Source organism: Corvus brachyrhynchos, unplaced genomic scaffold (assembly GCF_000691975.1).
Source record: "Corvus brachyrhynchos isolate BGI_N302 unplaced genomic scaffold, ASM69197v1 scaffold83, whole genome shotgun sequence".
NCBI classification, from domain to species: Eukaryota; Metazoa; Chordata; class Aves; order Passeriformes; family Corvidae; genus Corvus; species Corvus brachyrhynchos.
Genome location: NW_008238464.1, coordinates 9,472,814 through 9,495,839, shown reverse-complemented (window position 1 = coordinate 9,495,839; position 23,026 = coordinate 9,472,814). Strand labels below are relative to the sequence as shown.

Sequence of the window (23,026 nt, the reverse complement as noted above, 5' to 3'; positions counted from 1 at the left end):
TTCCCTAACCAGATAGTTTAGTCATGCTTTTCAGTGCTTTGAATTATTACTGGGTTTTTTTTTTTCCACAAGCCTACAGACAGCTTGTCTTTATTATTCTGGTGGGATTTGATTTTTTCCGTGGACGAATTTTGCAGTATTTCAAAGGGAATGCTAATCCATTTGATCATCAGCTGAATAATGAAGAAATTAATACTTCTGAAAACATAATGAATATAATCTATAGTACTTGTTGAGGAATAAGCTAGTTTGAGTACCATAAAATTTAAAAAATAGCCTGAAGTGAAGAAATGTTGTTTTCATCCTTGTTTTTGTGCTACCAGTGATTTCCAAAGCCACAAGCACTGCATTTGTGTGTGTATGCACACAGTTAAGTTCTCCGAGAAAGTAATTATAAAACATTAGGGAGATGTGAAAATATTTTAATTAAACTGTAATAGTGGTTGGATGTTATTAATATGATCAACACTCAAAACCTGGGGTTTTTTTAAAATTCTGTAGGGATTTTGAGGCAGAAACATAGTAAGAGGGTTGTTTGAGTCATGTTACAGAGGGCAAAGCAGGACTGAGATTAATGAATGAGTTATTCCATTCCCTTAGAAGGTTTCCTGTGGTAACTTTTAAGAACATGACTGACACTCAAAGCTGTCGGCACCTGGGCTCAGCTGGCTGTACTGATGTACCCTGAGCCTCTTGCAGTACTTGGGGGATGTACTATACGAGAAAAGGAAGCACAGCAGAAAACAGTTCTTACTGTAACTGTACAACAAGAACTAGTCTGTCAGCTCATAACTTCATTAAGAACTTCATAAACAATATAAATGTAGAATTTTAATTACATCTTAATTTATTATTCATCGTGGGGAGGATTATGAAATGAAAACTTTATCTGTCCCACACAGAAAGGCAGCTGCACTTGGAGAGTTGTGAGTAGTCTGTCTGTTTCAAACACCTTATCTAGCAAAACATACTTGAATTCAAGAAGTACAACAAATAACTGAACTGGATAATGTATTAATGCGAAGACTCTTTAACACTTTAGACAGAAACTGGTAAATAAGGGTGTGCCTGTAACTACAGGACAAGGTCAAAAATAGTAGTCCTCTTTTGGAGAGTATATCCCTGGGTTTTAGAGGTAAAAGCAAATAATATTTTACTTTTAACACTGAAAATTTGTTTCATAAATTATATTTTTACTGCATTAATGTAACAATTTAATATTTTTCTATTCTATTGTTATATTTAAATTTTAATTCTGCATTCAATGTGTTACATACAAAAATGTTTTCTATTTTGCAATGGCAGCCTTATGTTATTCTTCAAGATAGTATTTGATTGGTGGTGTCTTACAGAAAGAACAATATAATCAATTATTTCTGAGGGGAATTGCTATAACATAATATGGCTTATAAGATTTTTAGAATTTCTTTTTCTAATACCTAAAAATTTTTTGTATTAAAATAGGTTTCCTCCATTTTTTGATGACAATCCATTTGGTATATATCAGAAGATTCTTGCTGGCAAAATAGATTTCCCGAGGCATTTGGATTTATATGTAAAGTAAGTCCATAACTCCCAACACTTTCTTTTCTATTCTAAACACCTCCTGAGCACTGTTCCTAAATAATCTTTTTAGAAGACCTGATTTCAGATTCTGATTTTCTGAAACATCATGTTGGAAAATGTTATATTACATTTACACTTGCAGTCCAAATAAACTTAGATATCTGGTAGACTTCAAGGTCGTGGTACAGTTTTAAGATAGTATCTGACTCTTTTCTGTGTATTATGGGATATTAAATGCTCTTCCACTTTGTACAAGCCTCATTGGCTTGTACTGTAAGAAGGTAAAGAGGAGAAATACGAAGGAGGTAATTTGAGTAAAAATTAGAAGAGCAGGAAGACAACATTAAGCTGTTTCTATCTATAGATACATACTACTTAAATCATTCTCAACATAATTACTTTAAAGAACTCTTGTACTTCAGAAGTTCTAGTGTAAAACCAACTTAAATTTATGATAGTGGGGGCCCAATTCAATATGCAGTATTACAAATACATATAATGTGTGTTTAATTCTCAGTATTTTGCAATTGTTAAAAGTACATTGCAGATGAAATGTTTTTTTCTATTTAAAAAATCCATAACTGAAATAATTTTTAGTAAACATTAAAAGAGAAGAAATGCAATTATAAACATGAAGTTTCTCTTAAGAACCAGAGATAATTGAGTGAATGAATGAGGGATTGAAGACAGGAACTTATTTTACATGTTAATCGTTCATGATGTTTTGTTAGGCACTTGCTTACTGTCACAAATGGGTAAACAGATAAAAGCAAAACTAATCGTTTGAGAAGGGCTTTTTTTTTTTTTTTTTTTTTTTTTTTTAAAGCCTCCACTGAATCATTGGGTGCAGTGAATGAAGCATGTCTGCCTCCCCTTAGGCTGATGAGTGTCTCATATTTTTGTCTCTTTGTAACAGTTTTCTCTTAGTAGCTCTACGCTGTTTCCAGTTTAGTGTAGTCTCGTTGTCTGGTCTTCCTAATCCAATTGGTATTGGAAGGAAAACTGGTTATCTCTTGTAGTATTCTGTGCACTGAAGTATAATATTGTGACCAGAAGCTGGAACACCTCAAATTAGGTTATCATCAGTAACAACCCATCTAATATAGTGAAAGAAGTTACAGAGACTGGTAAGGTCACCCCTGAGCCTCCTTTTCTCCGGGCTAAACAAGCCCAGCTCTCTCAGCCACTCCTCACAGGGCTTATCCTCCAGACCCTTCACCATTCCCCTTCTCTGGACACACTCCAGCATCTCAATGTCTTTCTGGAAGTGAGTGGCCCAGAACTGTACACGAGAACGCTAGGCGTGGCCTCACCAGTGACAAGTATGGGGGGACAATCACTGTCCTGTCCTTCTGGCCACACTGTTTCTGTGGCTTCACTTGCTTTCTGCAGTGAGTTGTGAGCACAATGTCTTGGCCCTCAACCCTTCTTCCTTCTTTTAAACCACAATATGCAAAACTGGGTAATCTTTGAACATATCTGCATCATTAACTTAAAGCAAGTGCCAGGATTATTTTGTCCAGTGAAGGCAGTCTTCTTCTTACCTTACGTTTTTAGCCTCTTTGTTTTCTCTCTCTTCTCCCAATAAGTCTGTATTTCAGCCAGAAAGAAGACTATCTTGGGTCCTGTCACACCTACACAGTTTCTGAAGTATTAGTGCTATACAGTATTTTAACTCTTTGTTCTGAGGCAGCAAAATTATTTCCCTTTCTGAACTCTTCTCTCCCTAGGTATATGTACTGCTTGAGCTTACGGGCATTGACATTATTTTACTCACCTACCCCCTATCACCCGCACTTTTTACTTTCTGAATTTGTACCACTTCTGCTTTCCCACCTGCTTCATGGATGTAAATCTTTCTTATTGCTTTTATAAATTTGTCTTTGAAAAGCCAGTTTTGGAAAACTCCAAATGAAATGTCACTGGAACAGCATTTTAGTGATTATTTGTCTGGAGAGACCTTCATGTAGAATTTGATTCTCCAAATACATACAGCAACATATCTATTGAATTAATTTTAACAAGATAATTTTTAAATTATTTTTTTGTACCAGTGTAGTAAAGAAGTACTAAACCATCTATTATTTGTTTCAATTCAATGGATATTTCTTCTGTCCAACGCAGCAAGAATCATCTTTAAGCTCATCCCTTGACTGTGCTTTGATGAATTTTTGAAGGAAGCCAAGAATGATCCATGAAATGTTGTCTGGTTTTATAGGAATAGGAAAGTATCTTTGGCCATAAACTCTGTGAATGTCTTTTTTGGGTTTCTGGATTTCTTTTCAGTCCTGCTTCTGTTTTAAAGTGTGCTTAAAGTCATCCTTGTAGCCCCTTCCATAAGGAATGGTCTTTTTTGTGAAGTAGAAAGGGATATTTCTGTGAAGGTGACTGTAAAAGGAGTTGATCACATTTAATTAGATTTAATCTGATTCAAATATTGATTGTCTGGAATAATCATGAGAGTTTTAAAAATTGCTTTCTACGTGGACTTTTTTATTCATGTACCTGGTAATTGAATATTCTTCCAGTTGAATTTTAGAATTGTATTCCTGCGAAATGCAACAGCTTTTTAAACCGTCTAGCACATTCAGTTCATGTGTTCTTTCTGCATACATTTTTGTGATTTCAAGGTTAGGTGTGACACAATGCTGTTTGGGGGGGGATAGTAGATGTTACAGATAAGGATGGAAAGAGGCTGGTGTGTCATTGTTATGTTTGTGTTCTTTTATGTAAATAAAACGGTTGACTTTTTTTTTAACCTTTCATATTGTTTAAAATTGGAACTAGCCATATTCTGTAATCCCCAGCATTTCATGCAGTATGTCATCTCTCAAGACTATGTGAGATTGTAGAAATAAGGATGGTTGAACTTTCGTTCTTTCTTGTCATTGGTACTTTATGCAATTAGACCAGAATGCCATTTTTCTAAAATTAACTAACAAAATAATCTTTGAGATAAAACATAACTGCTTATGGAAATATGAAGCCGTATTTTTTTTTCAACTCATAAGTAATCAAGCTAATTCCATAAATTATGATACTTTTGGTTTGTTATAGTTGTTTGGGCCTTAATATTTGAAGAACTTTGCTATTAAAATGGAAGAGTTTTATGTCTGTTAGTCCTTTGAAATATTGATTTAGTGTAATGTAGATCTGTTGAATGAACCAGTATCTCGGTGAGGCTTTTTGTTTTCAATGAAATTATAGATGATACTAGTTTAAAGCAGATGACTAACTCTTCCATGGTTTCCCTGGATATTTAGCATAAAGATGAGGGTGCAGTTTTATCTGCGTTTTTAATATATATTAGTGTTGAGTTCTAACAAACAGATAGGAGATCCATTTTGAGATTTGGAATGCCCAGCAAAATACAAAAATACAAAGAAATAAATGGTGCTTGCTACTTGGCAAGGGGCAGGGGAGGAGAGAGAGTTTTTTTACTTTGTTTCTTGAAAGAGTTTAAAAGCAATTTGCAAGAATTCTGTTAGATTCTTTTTTATGGCTTACTCTTAAATATCCTAAAAGATGAGGAAATGAATGGGTCAAAGGGAAGTATGTTGTATTCTGTAACACTTGTATGACGGTCAAATATAAATTACTTCTGTTTAACAGAGAACATGTTTTCTTTACTTCAGAGACCTTATTAAGAAGCTGCTTGTGGTTGACAGAACAAGACGACTAGGAAATATGAAGGTCAGTGTAAAATCTTATGTGCAACACAGAACGAGGTTGAAAGAATTCTGTAGGAAATATGTAGACCAGCTCTTCATAAAGTTTTTGTTTTTATAAGCATGAAACAGATACATTTTCCCATACATTACTTTGGTTATGCAATCCTAAATGCAAAGTTTAACCTGTGTATTTCTGTTTTTCTGAAAATCATTCTCCTATTTGGATTAATGCTATCCTTCATGATGGTTTCCCTCAGTCCTCAGCACCACCCCCACCATCACTCCCTTCATTAATTTGAAAAGCGAGATTAGACCAGAAACTTGGTATTAAGTCCTGTAGTACAGGGTGCCAGCTCATTTGGTTCTTTTTTGTGGAGGTGTTAATCCCAGAAGGAGCACTAACCAAATTTGAAGTTTAAAAATTATTTTTAGGAGTATAAGGATTGTTGTAGTACCATGATACCTGTTCATTGTCTTGGTGGGGCTGATCAGAACAGTCAAATACTCTTCCACCAGGAAGAATTATTTACCCTAATCTGAACAGATTTACAAAGACAATAGATACTGAAATTAGCTTGTTTAACCTTTCATTTCTTTAGAGACATCTAAAATTTTTATTTCTCTGGGCAAGGAATGTTAGAGGTTTTCTTTTTGGCCCAAAGCACATGGTAAACATAGGTGAGGAAGGTAAAAGGTGCACAATCATCCAGGGTTTTCTTAAAATATTGATGAAAGTATAAATGCTTTAACCGGCTGTCCAGTGTTTTCTTTTGGAGCCTTTTATGGCACAAACTTAGACTGATAAGAAAAAACAGGAAATAATGTTCTTCTTATGTTTTGAAATCCTAGTGTTTTTCAGGAGGATTTCTTAAGCTGAAAATTTATAAACTCAAAGTTCACTCAAAGTGAAAACTTGTATATTTTTGGACAGTTTTGAAGGAAAACAAGAACAGAAGCAAATCTTGACTTACTCAAACATGAGTTTTGGGAAATGTGTTTGGCTGGTTTTTGTGTTGTTTTGGGATTTTTTTAGTCTGTGGTTGCTTAGGTTTGTTTTGGGGTTTTCCCTACAATTGACTGAAATGCCTAAATCAAAACCAGTTCTAATTAAAAGCAGATTTTGGGGTGGGAGCAGTAGGTCAGACTTGTCTGATCCTTTTCCACGATCATAATTGGTTTAAAAAGATGTGAATCCCATTGGACATTTTCTGGTGAAGCATTGAGTCAGATCTGCTTTTGAGGGAAGTAGGTGATACTGTTCTCCTTGATGCCTCATTGGATATGAACATGGATAGTTCCACTCCACATAAACCTGAAAAAACGCAAATGTGTGTTACACTTCATTTTGTGGAGCTGTATGTGCCATAAGCTTGAGTGCTGTGCTGTGATCAGGCCTGAGACAGAGAGCCAGATGTTTTTCCCTGGTGCTTAATGCCTTGAGAATGAGTCTGTGCTTGAAAGAAGCTTAATCATGAAAAAAAGATACATTTTTGTTCCCTACATACCTAATCAAAACAGGCAACCCAGAGAGAGTAATCATTACAAGGCAAATACACCTTTAACTGTGTATCTAAAATGAAAACAAATGTTTTAATATATTTACTTTCATAACAGTACTGAGAACCTCTTGCTGTTAGCATTAAACGACTGTAATATTTGAAAAAACTATGTGCTCCCTAGACATTATTTTTATTTAAACACCATCAACTGCCAGTTATTTTTTCCTAGTGCAAGAATTAGAAAGTATATCTGAATAAAAGGCATTGTCTAAAATGTTGGAGAAAACAGAAGTAAATAGGACTGTAGTGAATGGTTTTGTGAGTACTTTAAAGCCTGTTCTTGATCTCCCTTGTGTCAGAAGAACGCTAAAAAAGCCCGAACAAACCCCAAATCAAAAATATTTGGATTTTATTGCTGGAACTCAGAAACTGCTAGGGAATTAACACTATGAATTTATCCTTTAGAATCTTTTAATGATTATCACCTGGAAAAAAGAAAAAAGGATAGACTGTTAGTCTGCTTTGATATCACAGTTCTTGTAATGAAATACATGGTTTGGCTTACATGTAGCTCACAAAATAGTTATTTTGATTTCTTTCCTTAAAGAATGGAGCAGATGATGTGAAGAGACATCGATGGTTCAGGTCTATAGACTGGGATGCTGTACCTCAAAGGAGACTAAAGGTACATTCTGCAAATACTGTATAGACATCACAAGGAGAAATCATTGTTCATTTAAGCTGATCTGTTGAAGGTGTGTTGGCTGTTGCATCTGTGTGTTTGTGTGTGTATGACCACATGCCTATACACACACTTAATAATTAAAGGCATATTTGCTTTTTGCAATGCAGAGTTAGTTGTATGAATGTCTGTTTGCATTTTTGTCTATATACGAAATGTCTAAAATAAATCCCTGCTTTAGTTTGCTGAAGCTGATTAGTTAATGCAAAATTTAGTTTACAGGTTTAGCGTTTTGTAAGTGATTACTTGTCGTAAGTGGATTTTTATTTGGGGAAGTGGAGGGGCTTGGTAGTTTGTTGGTTTGATTTTACTCTATTTTCTTTTTTTCCTTGTCCTTACATTTATGGAAGTATTTTACTGTGAGCTTTAAATTTTTGTGCCAAGTTCAATTCAGGTAAATGTTTTAATAAAATGTAATGCATATGGGAATAGGAGGAATAGGGAAGGTGAAAGAGAAGGATTTATGAATGTAATTCTAACATACTTTTTAACAGCACTGAATTCTAGTATTGCATGAAGACAGATGTTTGCAAAAGCTATCAACACTGCAAAATGCTTTTTAAAGTCCTTTGGAAGTAAAACTGCCTTCTTTCTTTCCTTCCTCAGAGTTCTAACTTGTACAGTTCCTTACAGCAGTGATTTTCTGTAACAGAGATTGAGTTGCCATATGCAGTCAATCAAGTACCAATTAAACATTCGTTTATCTTTTCTTTGCATTAGTTTCTTCCACTTAATTTCCAGGTATACCTTGAATTCTTGCAAAAAAAAAAAGATTAGATTAAAATGTTCTTGACATATTCTTGTAAACAACATGTAATACAAAGCTGTAGTGACTTTTCTCTTTAAGAAAAAGAAGTTTACAGTGTTTCAAATGCGTGGGTTTGTTTTATTTTTAATCATTACTGCACCCAGCTGATGTTTTATGTATATGCATTGTAATGCAGTCACATCTGTTTATTGAAACCTGCAAAGAACATAAACTGGATAATAACCTGTTTTATAAGTATATAAATTCTGAAGTTTATGACAACCAAAGCAATAAAAATCAAATAGTATTAAAAAATTATCATTAGATGTACAATCAAAAGTCTTGGGTCCAAACATCCTTTGCATAGCATTTTTATTTTAAAAATAAATTTTAAAAGAGTTACTGTAGCATTCAGATTATTATGAATACAAAACTTGTTTCTTAATCTTTGTGATGGTTACATTAAGTTCTTAGAAGATGAGATGCTACTTAATGAAACCTTAGAGTAGGGATGTGAAGTGGATCAGAATTTTACTTGATTATTTCTAGAGGCAGCTATATTCTTCAGAATTTGTTTCACAATTTCATACTGTTGAAGAGATTAAAAATATGAAATAAATACACACGATGCTCCATTTTCCCCTGTAAAAAGCATTAATTTGTCTGTTGTACAAATGATGCATTGTTTCATGGTCCTAATAAGGTCTTAAATATGAATATCATATAAATAATAGTAATGGTTGAAAGAGAGAAAATCATTTCATTAATCATCCTTTCTCTCTTTTCTTTTGTTTTCTCTTTCTGTGTGACACTTAACAAAACTGTTTTGGGGAGTGGAGCAGACAGTTCTTTGGGGAAGAGCAGATTCTGCACATTTTCTTCAGCATCTGGGCAGTTTTACTGTGACTGCCAGACACAAAATTAGGACTCTGCTTTTGGCTGAAGGGTAGAAGTACTACCTTACAGGGACCTACTGATGATGACATCATTTTGAGAAGCCCAAAAGATCAGATAAAATCTCATGAGCTAGTGTAAGCCAGACTTTTATCTTTTTGAGGAGATGCAGAATAACATTTATAGTTACAACTTTATAGTTCTGTCTGTGGTATTAACTTTAAGCCAGTTCAGTGATCGTTCATAAGGTTTTCTTATTCTAAAGTGTTCTGTTGGACTCAGCACGATAGGTAAGCTCTCAATTGCTGAGAAAAGGATAGAGAGATGAATGTCCCTTGAGAGAAGAAAGGGTTTTGCCCTTCATTAACCCCTGCAATTAGTGAAACGTTCATGAAAGCATCTTTACCTCACTGTCTGTGACCAGAAGTGCAGAGTAATCTCAATATTAGATTTAAGACGACTTGGAACTACAGGTACTGTGAAGCTGACGAGCAATACTAGAAATTGAAAGGATTCTCTGAGAAAACAAATAGAAAACAGATAATTCTCTTAGCACCTTCAAGTTTCATAAAACCAATCCATTTGAATTAAGCTTCTTTTATAGCCATCCTTGTGAAATGAGTTATGGTGAAGCAATTTCTTTACCTGCTTGAATTTATTGCTAGGTTAGGAAAAATCATAGTAGGTAGACAGAAGTAAGTAATTTCAACCTCTTTGAAAGCAATCAATCTGTTTGAAAGAAGGCAAAGAGGAGGCTTTTTTCCTTCAATATGGAAGCAATTTCCCATGCTGCTCTGGAGATTCTTAGTTGAAAAGAGCCTAATATGATTACACACCTTTTTGTTCATAGGCCGCAGAAGAGGAGAGGAATGAAGAAGAGTGGCATATTATGCTGTGGTAACATGTGCCTGGTTGTAATAACATGTTTAGTTGTAATTTTTTGCAGTAGTTACCTTCAGTCTGCAAAGCAACTAAAACTAGTGCTCAATAAAATAGGTATCTGCATTAAGTGTATTAGTTATCTAAGTGACTTTTAACCACAGTATTTAACTGTAAAGTTGACAAAGTGTGGGAATATGTATGTGTTGCTGCAAGCTTCTCTCTCTCATGCCATTCATTATTAGGGAAAAGGTGAACTGTAAATCTGTACTCCATTTGTTTAACAGATCTTTTACAGAATTTCTGCTTTATTATGGTGGAGAGGAGCTCATTGAGGAAACTACTAACATTTTTGTTGTGCTTGTTCTGACTAGCCTCCCATAGTGCCCAAAGTATCCAATGATGGAGATACTTCCAATTTTGAAGCTTATCCTGAAGATGACTGGAACAAGACACCTCCAGTACCTCCTAAAGATCTAGAAATTTTCAAGAACTTCTGAATGTAACATCTACACTGGACAAGGTATGTCCAAAGTCAAGAGTGCTCTTGAAAACATTGCAGATCTGTGAGTGCGAGCCACATGCAGAAATTACATTTTCTGATTCATAATGCGTTACGGAGTGACAAAGATCACTAATCTCAGACGCTTTGGTTTTCTACAGTGATGAAGAGTTATATGCATACAGATAAATTTAAGTTCTTCTGTCCTTAAATCTTTTAAAATAGTGTGTTAAAAAGAAATACCTAGATTGATTTGACTGATAAAGAAATGTGATAGTTCTTAGTTGTAAGGTTTTTCAATGAAGAATGCAGACTTTAGAGAAATAAGATTGTCAGATTAATTCTGTACCCTGGATATTCTCTTTTATAACTGTGATAGGTTGATATTTGTTACTGAGTTCAAATACTCCACCTTGAGTTTTGTGTTATTTCTTTTGTCTTAGAAACTGGAAGGAAATTGAAGTGCTAAGAGCAAGTCTGAAGAATAATGGAGTTCAGATATAAATGAAGATTTTCTTTGTGACTAAGAATGATACTGCATTCAGATATGTGTATTAATATATAGTAAATGTCTAAAAAGATGGAGGCAGGCAGGAATAATTTTTGCTGTAAACATTGGACGTTAGTAAATTGTAATAATGATAGTCTGCTCTTAAGTAGACTAACTAAAAAGATATTTTTACGATTTTTTTTTAACTTATGGTTAAGTTTCCTGCTATTCCCAGACCCTTTTTGCATAGTTAACTCATAGACTTAATTTTATAAGTTTATACTAAACTTGTGTAATAAAAAGCACAAATTAGTATATATGTATATAATGAATACAGTACAACTAAAGCACAGGAATTGTGCAAAGATGTAAATTTTTGTACTTTGCAGAGTCTATGATTTTTATTTTTCAAATAATGTTTTTCAAGAAGTTCTTTAGGAATAAAAGTCTTAAAAAGGATAAATGAGTTTTTCATCATCTTATATACATTTTATAATTCTTTGTAAAAAATAAAAATAATTATGTTTTAAAAAAGATTTGTACCTAAAATTTCCAATGCCTCACACTTACAACCATAGTACTTGAAAGCAGAAAGACAAGGGCATGTTTTATTGTTAAGATGCATCTTAATGGCTAATTTATGAAGTTCTGTTACAACTGTGTCTCTTTGCAAACCAGAATTTTGAGTGGTTATATACTGTCTGAAATGAGATTCCTCACATGAAAACTGTTTGTAAACATGCAAGTCAGTGCATAATGATAAAAGAGCTTTAACTGACTCTGACAGTAGTTGTTCCCTTTCAAGCTTGTTGTCTTCTCCAAGTATAAAGCATGAGCTGTAACAGATCTTTTTCATTGGTGAAATAGTTGTTGAATGCTGGGCACTACAGAATATCAGAGGGAAGACTGAATATATAGTATAGCCTTATTTTTCTGCTCCCCCTTTTTTGAAGATGTCCTAGTACCTGCTGCCAGCAATTTTGTATGTACAGAGTTCAAACCTTAGATGCACAGAGTCTTTTTTTTAATCCTGTGCTAACATCTTTCTAGCAGCTTGAGCACACTGTGTTTTGGAAGTATTTGCAATATTGCTTCATTTTAAGTAGCACTGAATATCAGTATGTGCACATGTATGTATCTATGTATATGAATGCACAGAAACAAGAAGGTAGATTGTATACTAGTCAGAATCTCTTTTTTCAGGTTTTTTTTTCATGTTACATATTGTGATACTTGTGTTAATATAAGGGAGTTGATTTTGAAGTGCTTCAGTTACAAAAAACAATTACAGTCTATAGGATGTTGTGGGTTTAGATAACTTCTAGTGAAATTACCATATTTATACCAAATTTTTTCTGAAATTACCATATTTATCATTTTATGGCAGATCTGTTATTGGGGTCTCCTTGTGGAAAAGTGACCTCCATTTTTTTTGTTTAAACAATACAGAAGTGCTGCTGTGAACCTGTAATTTCTAGGGTATTAGATTATTTCTTCATAAAGCCAAGTGTAGATTGTATAACTCTTTGCAAAAATGCACAATGTGTAACAAAATCAGGATATTTCAAAATGATAATTCTGGGATATCAGAAAACTGTCGTGATGCAATCAATGCAAGTTGATGGCCACAGCTGCCACTCAATAAATACTGTGTAGGAATGTATAATGAAATACAGGACAATGCGTAGGAAATTACAGTTTTGACCTAGTGTAAGTACCTTATTCTCTTACAAATATAGTGGGCCAGATTAATTTTTTTATCTGTGGAAGTTGTTATTCTAAATCAACTGGAAAAACTGAAACACATAAAATACAGCTTACTTTGTCTAAGGGGGAGCAAACAGTTCGGGAGTTTTCTTGATGTGCAAGCTTATGGTATTTTATGGACTCTGAATACTACAACATCAATTTCTTATTGAAAAATTTGCATACTGCAGCAAGAAAGTGTGCTAAATATAGGATTTTTCTTCAAATTTCAAAGCTGCTCTGTGTCTTCAGATCTGAGGAAATGCAGTTGAATTTGAATAATTTGCCACAGTGGTGGTTAAAGTTTGGAATGCTTGAACAACAGGAGATAGTGGATTTTCTTTTTATGAATCTTAGCCATTGCTGGCAGTGGATGCACTGACACTCATTATGATAGAGACTAAGGAAGTGAATACAATATTAATAATAATGATAATCCATTGACTTTACATTGTTTCCGAGCCATGTGTACATACACCTAACTACTGACCTCGTCGGCATGCTTTCTAGTACAAAACTGCTTTCAATTTTTTTAAATTAAAATCCTGAACTGAAAAATAAAACCAAAACATTTTTGAATCATTATTTTAAGTGATCAGTTATTTTCTCTACAGTCCTGGACTTAATGAGGTGTTGTTACCTGGCCGTTTCATTTATTTGCACAAGTGAGTCTGCTTTATATTAAGTCTTTACTGGGACTTCATGGCCCACTAATGTAGTTCTGTCTGAGTGCTCATGCAGGTAAATACTGCACTAAGAACTCTGGATTTATGGATTTTTTTTTAAGAAGACTAGAACATTTTTTCAGTTCCTATTCAAGTAGGGTGTTCTCTGAAGTTCATTTCATTTTGATTCTTTCTGTTAATGTGTACTTCTGCATATAGACTGTTGCATAAGGACTGTTGTCTTGCGAGAGAGCCCACAGGCCTTTGGTATTCTACATCAGTGAACAAGAATATTAAGCATTAAAAAAACAACCTTTATTTTTGAGTTTTATATATATATATTTTTAATTGCCCAATCTGAGGTTTGAAGCGATAAACATGAATTGTAAACTCAATTGCCTTGTAACCAAATGATATAAATGCTTCATGATTTCAATGAAGAACATGCTGTAGATTTTCCTGTAAATTAGCTTGATCAATGAATATGTGTGCTACTGAGCTTTAACTAATGTGATCTTCCACTGTAGAAAGTCATTGTTATGGATCAAATATAGGTACTAAACTATGTTTAAATGGATGAACAGGGATTTTACAGTTTTGAAAGCAATGAAGATACGGCTGTTCCTCAGCCCATCTGCTTGCCATTCAGAAGAGTTGTGATGCAGTGCTTCCTATGCTATAGAATTATTTTTCAGCTTTCAATGACTGTAGCATGAATCCTTTTTGTACTGTACTGTGTACAGACTTCCCATGTTTTGCACTTTTCTATGGCAAACCTTGACTGCTTTATAAATACTCTGTTGTGTAGTAAGTAGTGATAGTGGTAGCAGGCATTTGTGTGCTGCATAATCCGTTTGGACTGCTCAACTTGCAAGGTTAACTTGGGCTAATGTTGTGTGTTGGCTGGTTGCTTGTTGTAGCTCACATGTGTAAGTACTGTTCAAAGTTACAAAGTCAGCCCTCATTGCACAATGAAAATCACTGTGATCTGTACATAAACCCTAGTAAAACTTTATTGCTGTTTAATTTAATGTAATACCTGTCAAATCTGGATTCATTTAATAAATCTTTATATCTTTTCAAATGTTTAAACCTAGTTTGCTTCCATTTATGTTGGGAGGAGATTTGGATTCTTCAAGTAAGAAAATGATGAAGGGAAGATGAGAGGACTAGAAAAACAACTGTTCCTTCTTTTCATGTGTTAAGTCTTTTCAGAACAAAACACAAGTGTTTGAACAGATCTCAGATGGTTTGGAAGAAGCACCAAAAAGTACATTTTCAAAACCATTTCAGGTAGTGCACCACTAATGAAGTGTTAACTCAGACTTCTCATTAAACTTCGATTATATGACCCTAATTGCTTTGGCATTTTCACAGCTTAATGACCTGAAAACTGTCCAGAACACTCATTTCAATCTGTTTCTTTAAGCATCAGAAAATAGTCTTAAAATGTCACAAAAAAGATTCTTACATTGTCAAGCACACGTAACTTACCCTTTATTTATTTCATCTTCCATCAAGAACTTGAAAAGTCCCATTTTTAACAAAATATGTTTAGCTGTTTGTGTTAAATTCCTTCTCTTGAGTCAAATGTATTTTATTTCTTACCCACTGGATATGGTAATCTGGCAGATACAATTGCATAGTCATAGATCTGACTGGTTAAAGTTTGGACTAGTTAAGGGTTCATTTTTTTAAGACAGAATATTTTTTTTTTCCTGCCTGGCTTCATTCTAAATTCTGTGCATTGATGTTTTGCTGTTGTAAACCACTATGTTGTGTGCTTCGAGAGACTGCTAATGGAAAATGAAGGAACAGTGCAATGAGTCCTGGCATGCTTTTGACATGTCTTTGATATGTATCAAAAGAACTTCTCAGTTAAAACACAGGAAGTTTTTGAATGGTAACAGTAAAGCATTTTGTTTGGCATCTTGTTCATACCCCAGCCATGGGGTGGAGTTTTTGTTCATTTGTTCTGAGTGCTGTATCTTTTTTGAATGCCCATGTAACTCCCTATCTTACCTAATAGAGGCCATTTAAAATATGCTATTTCACTCATTCAGGGTAGGTAGGTAGGTTTTTTTGGTCCACACTCACTACTCCCAAATCTCTCACTTCATGCTTCATTGGGCCTTTTTAGGGCAAAACAGTCTTAAAACAGCATTTGACAAGAGCCCACTGTTCTGTGACCCACTGTTAACCAGTAAAGGTGTAATATAAGGAATGGTCGAAAGCAGCTGGCCCTGTTACATCTGGATACTGCCCAGTACTTTGTGAATTCTTATATAACTCACAAATTGAGCCCTTCCTTGTGCAAACTCCTGCTAGCTGCTTCAATCTCAGCTTCAGAATTCAGGCAGCTTTTCACAGGGACGGTAAAAGGCTCTCCTACTGTTGCCTGTAGAAGTCTCTACCTTCTGTTCTGTCTTCCTTGCCCCCTTTTCATCTACCCTTCAAAAAATCACCACATGAATGTGTGTCAAGCTTTGTATTTAGCCTTGAAACCAGAAATACTGTAAAATTTTAGCAAGCTGAATGGTATGAATTTCTTTCTATGTATCAACTACTTTTTTAGTTTTGTGCAATCATATTTCAAACAATTATTCTGTGAAAAGTGCAGCAGTCAGTGGGGCTATTATACCAACTTTGACTTAAGGTAGATTTCAATGCCAATGAGTTGCTGGGGCAGTCGAGAGTCTTAACACCTTTTACTACATCTGTAATTCAGGCCACTGAAGTCTCTGAGGCGCATCCCAAAACTGGTATGCGACCCGAAACAACAAACACGCGGGCCTGTCTTACTTCTAGTATGCAGAACTCTAAGGTGCCATGCAGGTGCTGTCTCTACTGTACTGGTTTTTACATAATCAGAGTACAGATAAATACCTTCTAAATGTCTGTGTCAGCTTAAACAACTAACCAACTTCAGGTTTGGGGTTTTTTTTTTAGTCATTTGTTGGTTTTTTGTTTTTTAATTCTTCTCTCCAGCATATTGTCCTTATTCTGGACTATTGTAATACAGAAGATGAATGAGAGAAAAGTATTTTGGGAAAACAAATAAGCTTGAATTGGACTGCAATCCAAGAAGTAACTTGATATGCCTGACCAGTACCTACTTGCAAATGCACTTATTCTATCATTAAACATTGTAGAAAAAATGGTGCCTGTTTAGGTTTATGCTGGCTTTTAAGCTAAATTTCCTGTTTTTCTCAATATTGTATACAAAAATGTCATTTTAGGAGTCAGTTTATTTGAACTTCAGTCAATAGTTGTTTTAGGTTAGAGAATCCTTGATAGTGAAATCCTTCAGTTGGAGAAGGACAGTGCTTTACAATCATCATGCTCTTAATTTTCTGCCCAAGTGTAAGCCATGTAGAGGAGGTGGTTGTCCTTTCAGTGCCAATACTGTTGCAATTCACATGACGAAAACAGCAGCTTGCTTGATCCTGCAGAGCCTAAACTTAAACCTTGAAGGACCAAGTCTCTTCTTTGAGCAGGTTTCTGAGAGTATAACTGAGCAGCTTAGCAAATACTAAAACTTAGCTGTAGAAAAACTCTTGAGCTTTACAATGGCAACTCTTCAAAAGTTAAGCATTAGAGAGCTCAGTTTTTGATTTGGAATACAAAAGTAAAAGATTCTATGCTGTTTTGTGCTTCTGAAGTTTAGTGAACAAATGCAAAAAACACAGAGTGATTCAAATTGTGTGTATAATATCTAGGAGCTTCTTTGGCCTGCTTCTATTTTCTCAGTTAAAAAGACACTGTAATTGAATTTAGGACCCTATTCTAATCAAAGTGCTTGTGAAGCACCATTTAAGTGAAGCAGTGCTGCTAGGTTGTATTAATATAGTAAGTAAAATACTCACAATTGGCATGTCTTCTGTTTGTACTGATAACCAGTTTCCTTTGTGTTAAGCTTTTGACAGGGTACCCTTCCTTCCCGGACCAGGGTAAAAGAGCAGAGGAGGCTGCTGTTCTGCTAAATTCTTTATTTCATAGTCTCACAGCTTTCTTGAAGGCAGAGTTTGAAGGAAGTTACATGATAAAGCCAAGCAGCAGCAGCAACAGCAGGCAAAACCAGCTTCTTCTATATGTTCTATATGCTCCATCTATTTTTTCTTACAGAAGTGTGGATTATATTTGCTAACTGACCAATAAGATTAACACACGATTCTAGCTTTTCTTAACCTATCCTGGTCTAATTCTAACAGTCGTAAGTCTTACACAAGTGTTACATAGGTATTACACAGATTTGCATGTACAGTTTCTATCAGCTCTTGTTTATGTGAACACTCTATCTAAAAAATATGAACAGTGTAATTCTATCTATATTTTGTCTAAAGTAAAGAATTCTTTGAAAAGGTAACACTGCTGCAGCAAGAACTGTGTTTAAGGTCTCTGCTACAGCTTTTTAATGTTTAAGGCACTTGGCATATATTTCTACTGAAGTTAAAAATCTATATTTCTATTTCACTTTGGTGTGGCTTCATGTATCTCAGCTTGTCCAAAGGTTTTAATTCAATCCCTGTGCTTTGGCTTCCCTCTGGGCCTGAGTCCAGAGGAGCTTTCACTCCAACATCTTTGATGCATGTTAACTAGGTGGCTTAACATTCTGTTCTTAGTTTTTCATCAAGCTTTTGCCCATTCTACTAGCAGGTTTTGCAAAAAGTAAGCACAGAGACGTAAACAGAAGTAGGTAAAATATATTTTTTCATGTTAATAAAGCTGAGCTGTGAGTTGATATGTAAACAAAGAACAGCAATTTTATGTAAATGCATTATCCAGGAAGAGCAATCTCTTCATATTAATAAATTCCTGCTTTGAATCTATTCAGATTTAGGTTTTTTAGATTTATTTTTCTTACTGGCCTGTGACTTAAAGCAGCACTGCAGTCCTGTGCTGTGACACTTGTTCCTCCTGCCACTCTGCCATCATCCATGTAGCAGCTGTAAGTGAGCCTGCTGACCCAGCTGATCTATCAGAAATGTTTCCCTGCTGGGACCTGAAGTTTGGATCAAAAGCACTACTTCCACTTAGTTTATCTGAAAAGGAGTTTTCAATAGCTAATTGTGGCTAAAGTCTTTCTGTTCTCTGCAGGTAGTTGCCACCAGGGAGTGAGACTATTGCAATGTGCTGTAAAATAAAAAAAAATTCTAACAGTGCATTTTGAACCTGTTCTCAAATGTTTTCATAAAGCTCCTGTGACTCATGTAATCCCCAGCAAAATCTTGGTGATGCAAAAAGGAAAGTGTGGTGGTGGATCACTTAAGCAGGTGTTGTTAGGGACTGAATCCATTCTTTAATATCACCATCTGACTACTGAAGAAAGGGAGATTTATAGTAATAGTAAAAATTATAGTAATATTTATTTTTAAATAGATTTTCTAGGCAGTCTATCAGAACATGAGTGACCATTACCCTTGAGTCACGTTTTCTTGCTGACCCTTGGTTTTGAGATAATGAATTTTTGGATTTTGAAAACATCTGAAGTCTGTTTCAGAGACTAGATTCTGCCAGTAATTTTCTATTTTATTTTTTTTTCTATGTGGCTGGTGATTTATTTACATGCAAAATATGGCAGATTTGAAATTATTATGTTAATTTGTTTAAAATTTTAATTAATATGCTGAACTGGCAACCAAATAAGAAAAGTCTATGCATTCAGTTTAAGAATAAGATACTTAACCATATCAAAGCTTTGGATGCAAAATATTTTAAGGTTGGAAACAGAGTAATATTGTCTGAATAAACAAGTATCATGAAGGTGAGTTGATTTCAATTCTTCCGCTGGGGATTAACACTGGGAGCTATTGAATGAGGAATAAAAAGAGGAAGTTTTCTTCAATTCCACTCTTCCAACCACGTGTCAATAATTACAAAGTAGTAAAAGTGTAGCTATGGCAGTAGCCAATATCCAAGAGTGAAGCTAGGATATGTACAGGGCATTTCTCAAAACGGCAGCCTAGGTTGTGGTGATGCCTTGCAGCTTGTCCTCTGTTCTGTATCAGCTTTTACTGGGGTGCATTCATGAGTCACCTCCTGAGAACAGATTGTTGGTTGTTGTCACTCTAAATGCCTTTTGTATCACTTTGAAGTGTAAGTCTTTGATAGCAAAGTATAAAATCTCACTTCCTACCCCCAAGAGCAAGGTTCACCTCAATGGAAAAGGAGCAGCCAAGTTAATAGTATTAACCCTATCTTTTCTTTTCTTTTTTTTTTTTGTTACAGCATCTCCATGAAATATTAAATGGTTTGAAGTTTGACGTGTGGTATCACATTTCTTCATCAAAGGAGGGTTTGCAGCTTTAAAAGATGGTGCTTTTTACTGATGCCTTTTCCTGGTCTTAAAATCAAGAGGCATACACAGTTAGAAGGGGAAAAGGGATTTTACCTTGGTATTTATTTTTAAGGATCCTTAGGTGTACACATCCAGGTCATGTGCATCGAGATGCACCCCACCGAGTCTTTCCCTGTGTCTCTGTGTCTCTCCTCCTCCTCCCCCCCACATTGGGTATAACATTATAGGCTTTACTAATTAGCATATCTATCAAAGATTCCCCAATGAGAGGCTCAAGTGAGCCCCCCTCCCCAAGGAACCTTCTCCTGGATGGTTCTATCTTGGTTTACAGAATGTGTTCTGGAGAGGACCTTGGGGTCTGGGGCACACTGATCCCTACCTATGAAGCTTCTAAAATGTTTAGTCTCTTAGCTTAACAAACAAGTCCAAGAATGTAGGCAAAAGCACTAGGAATACAGAAGCTGTAAAAAGGTATAACGGGTATAACAGGGGTAAAAAAGAAAAGGCAAAAATCTTCATGGCATCATTACCAATTTTGTTCTATTTATGTGACACATGGAAATTGCCAATATAAGACAGTTCTCAGCTTCTGAGTTTTCTGCAAAGTAAAAATCTTTTTGTAGGTCATGTTTACTAAAGGATGGGATTCATGGAGTGAAATAGCCTTCATTAAGATAACTTACCAGTCTAGGAAACAAATTGCCATTGGGCTTGTGGTGACAGACAAGATTTGCTGAAGACGTTTTTTATATTTCCAAGTATAAAATAAGATTCAATGATCAAACAGTGATTATTTTTGTTATTGCAATTAAAAATTAAATTGACTTTCTTATCATGCTGGTGCCAAAGTAATGAACAGTACTGAAACTTACTTAATTTGTTGTGGTCTGTGTGTTGGATTCTTTTCTGTTTTCAAACCATCAAAAATAATAGCAATTAATACAATAAAACATGCAAATGAGGAGTCATTTACCTTGTAATGTCTTTAAGCTTCTAGTGTATTCTGTACATGGAGTGGAGATGTCATGCTACTTGAAATAATTCATTCCATAAGTTTTGCCGCTCTCTAAATCTCTTTTGTTGATCTGAGATTGGCATAACTTCAAGCAACTAAAAGAAGAAAAGCTGCAAGAAGAATATAAAAACAGTCAATGAGTTTTAGAACATATGTTGTCCAAAAGTGTGAGGGTTTTGTTGGTTTTTATTGGTTTTTTTTTCTCTGCATAGGGCCACGTACCATGTGATGTTCTGGACACTAAAACACAAGCCACCTTGAGACCCAGCTTTGAGTTACAGTATAGTTCCATATATTGCCAAGAAAGTTCTTGCATTTACTTTTTTCAGCTAGTTCCCTTTAAAGGCATCCATAGCTGTATTTGCCTGTAATGTTTTGGAAGTGCTTTCTTCATGTTCAAGCTTGTTTCCCTGTTGCCCTGACGGTGACATTCAGTGGAGTTCACTGCTGTTTATTCTGTTGAAAAAATGCCTGATCCTGTTCTTTCTCAAGGTGTTACGAGCAATAGCAGCAATACATTACAGATTGAAACAATGCATTATCATGAGTCACATGAAAGACAATGAGAAAGAGACAAAAGAGAGAGAACACATCCTATCATGGTAGAGTATTTAAAAGGATTTCCAGTAACATGATTAAATTAAAATTCTTTTAAACAAGGCCTTAAAGATACAAAGCTTAAGGATCAAATAAAATTTCTTCTATTAATGTCAATAATTCCGTTCCCCCAATTTATCTCAGTTTGCATGTTTTGAATAGTGGGAAGTTAGTAGGGATATATGTAAGTAGCTGGAAGAAGAGGGTCTCTGGGTAATGTGAAAACCTTACTTTCTACAAAATGCTCTAATGGAAATGTAACACTGCAGAACAAATGTTTACCTGTGGCAAGAAGGGGGAAAAAATATATCTGCATTGCATTTATTGCCTGGTATCACCATAGCACATTTAGGCAGTGTGCCTTTATTTGCTTGAGGGTTAAATTTTTTCAAATTGAAAAAAGGACTATGTGAAATAAAAATCTTCAGTGCTTATTTCCTTTGATACTGTATCCTCTTCTGTAAGAATAAAACCAACGAAAAAAACACCACCACCCATGAAGCAGTTGATTTAAGGCAGATGCAGTTTCTAGGGGTGGAGAGAGTACTTGAAACTAAAGAACAGCAACGTCTCGGGAATGGGAGAGGAAGTGTTACATCCTTGGGTTTGAAAGTTTTCTTTCAGAATCTCATGCATGGTGCCTTATGTTACACCAGAGGAGCTCAGGAGTTCAAGGATCAATTTGAAACAGGAGAAGGAAATACTCAGGAAAATTTTTGACTTTCACTTGACCATCTCACAGAAGCACAGGATGGTTGAGGTTGGAAAGGATCTCCGGAGATCAGCTTGGCCCAGTGCCCCTGCTCAGGCAGAGCCATCTAGAGCCAAAACAACAAAACAGTATTTTATATTCATCCTAAGTGACATTCTTAGAATTGTCCTCAAAAGCTGAAATATTTAAAACAAATATGTATAAAATATACACTGCTCTTTTTTTTATTTGGTATTTCTCTGAAAAATAAAGCATTTATTTTTAGATTAATCTTTTTTCCATTTTAAAGTTTTCTAAACAGACACTAATAACAAGGTATTATTCATTAGTAATATAATTCATTGTTCTCACAACTTAAACTTCAGTGGAGTTGTGTGGGAACCCAGAATGCAGAGAATATTTCTCTGCCTGTTTTGAAAGGTTTTACCCCTCTGGGCAGTACTGGTTTTGACCTTTGTCCACGGGAAAATTTTCCTAGCCTCTGGGAAGAATTAGAATCTACAATGGTGTGAATTAGGTGATAGAATACTATGTGAGATTATCACAGGGTGAAAAATTTAGAGGTTTTAGGTCTATTTGCATAGTGAATAGATAGAAGTAGAAAACCTCAAAATGGAGGATAAGTTGCAGTTAAAAGCTTCTTTCTCCTTCTTCACTAACTCCATATTTTGCAGCAATAGTGGTTTGGGATGATTGGATACAGAATTCCACAGTGCCTATCTACATGATTTAGGAACTTGTTGGACATTGGTAAAAAAGTGGAAATACCTTGCATTTTAAGCTTTCATTGGGTAATTTACCTTTAAAAAGGCTGGGAGATCTTGGCAAGTTGTTCTTCTTGCTGCATTCTTCTTCTTGCTGCAGTTCTTCTTGCTGCATTCTCTGCTCTGTGCTATGTCTAGGCCACGCCAGGGGCTTGTACTCCTTAGATAAGAATTAATAAACACCTGTCTGGAGACTGAGAAGCATGAAGTCCCATTCGCCTCCTTTTTCCTCCGGGCC

General features: G+C 35.2%; 1 protein-coding gene across 3 annotated transcripts in view; it reads left to right on the top strand.

The window, feature by feature from the left end:
• Positions 1-19,790, top strand: part of PRKX (protein kinase, X-linked) — a 55,666-nt gene extending 35,876 nt beyond the window's left edge. For 2 of the 3 annotated variants that reach the window (XM_017737120.1, XM_017737118.1), the window contains 5 exons: positions 1,465-1,560; positions 5,202-5,259; positions 7,344-7,421; positions 10,374-10,522; positions 10,945-14,494. In XM_017737120.1, the coding sequence (XP_017592609.1) occupies positions 1,465-1,560; positions 5,202-5,259; positions 7,344-7,421; positions 10,374-10,499 (358 nt within the window). In that variant the 3' untranslated portion in view covers positions 10,500-10,522; positions 10,945-14,494. Of the gene's footprint in view, positions 1-1,464; positions 1,561-5,201; positions 5,260-7,343; positions 7,422-10,373; positions 10,523-10,944; positions 14,495-19,630 lie in introns of those variants that run through there. The other variant, XM_017737119.1, reaches the window with a different exon arrangement.
• Positions 19,791-23,026: the final 3,236 nt, after the last annotated feature.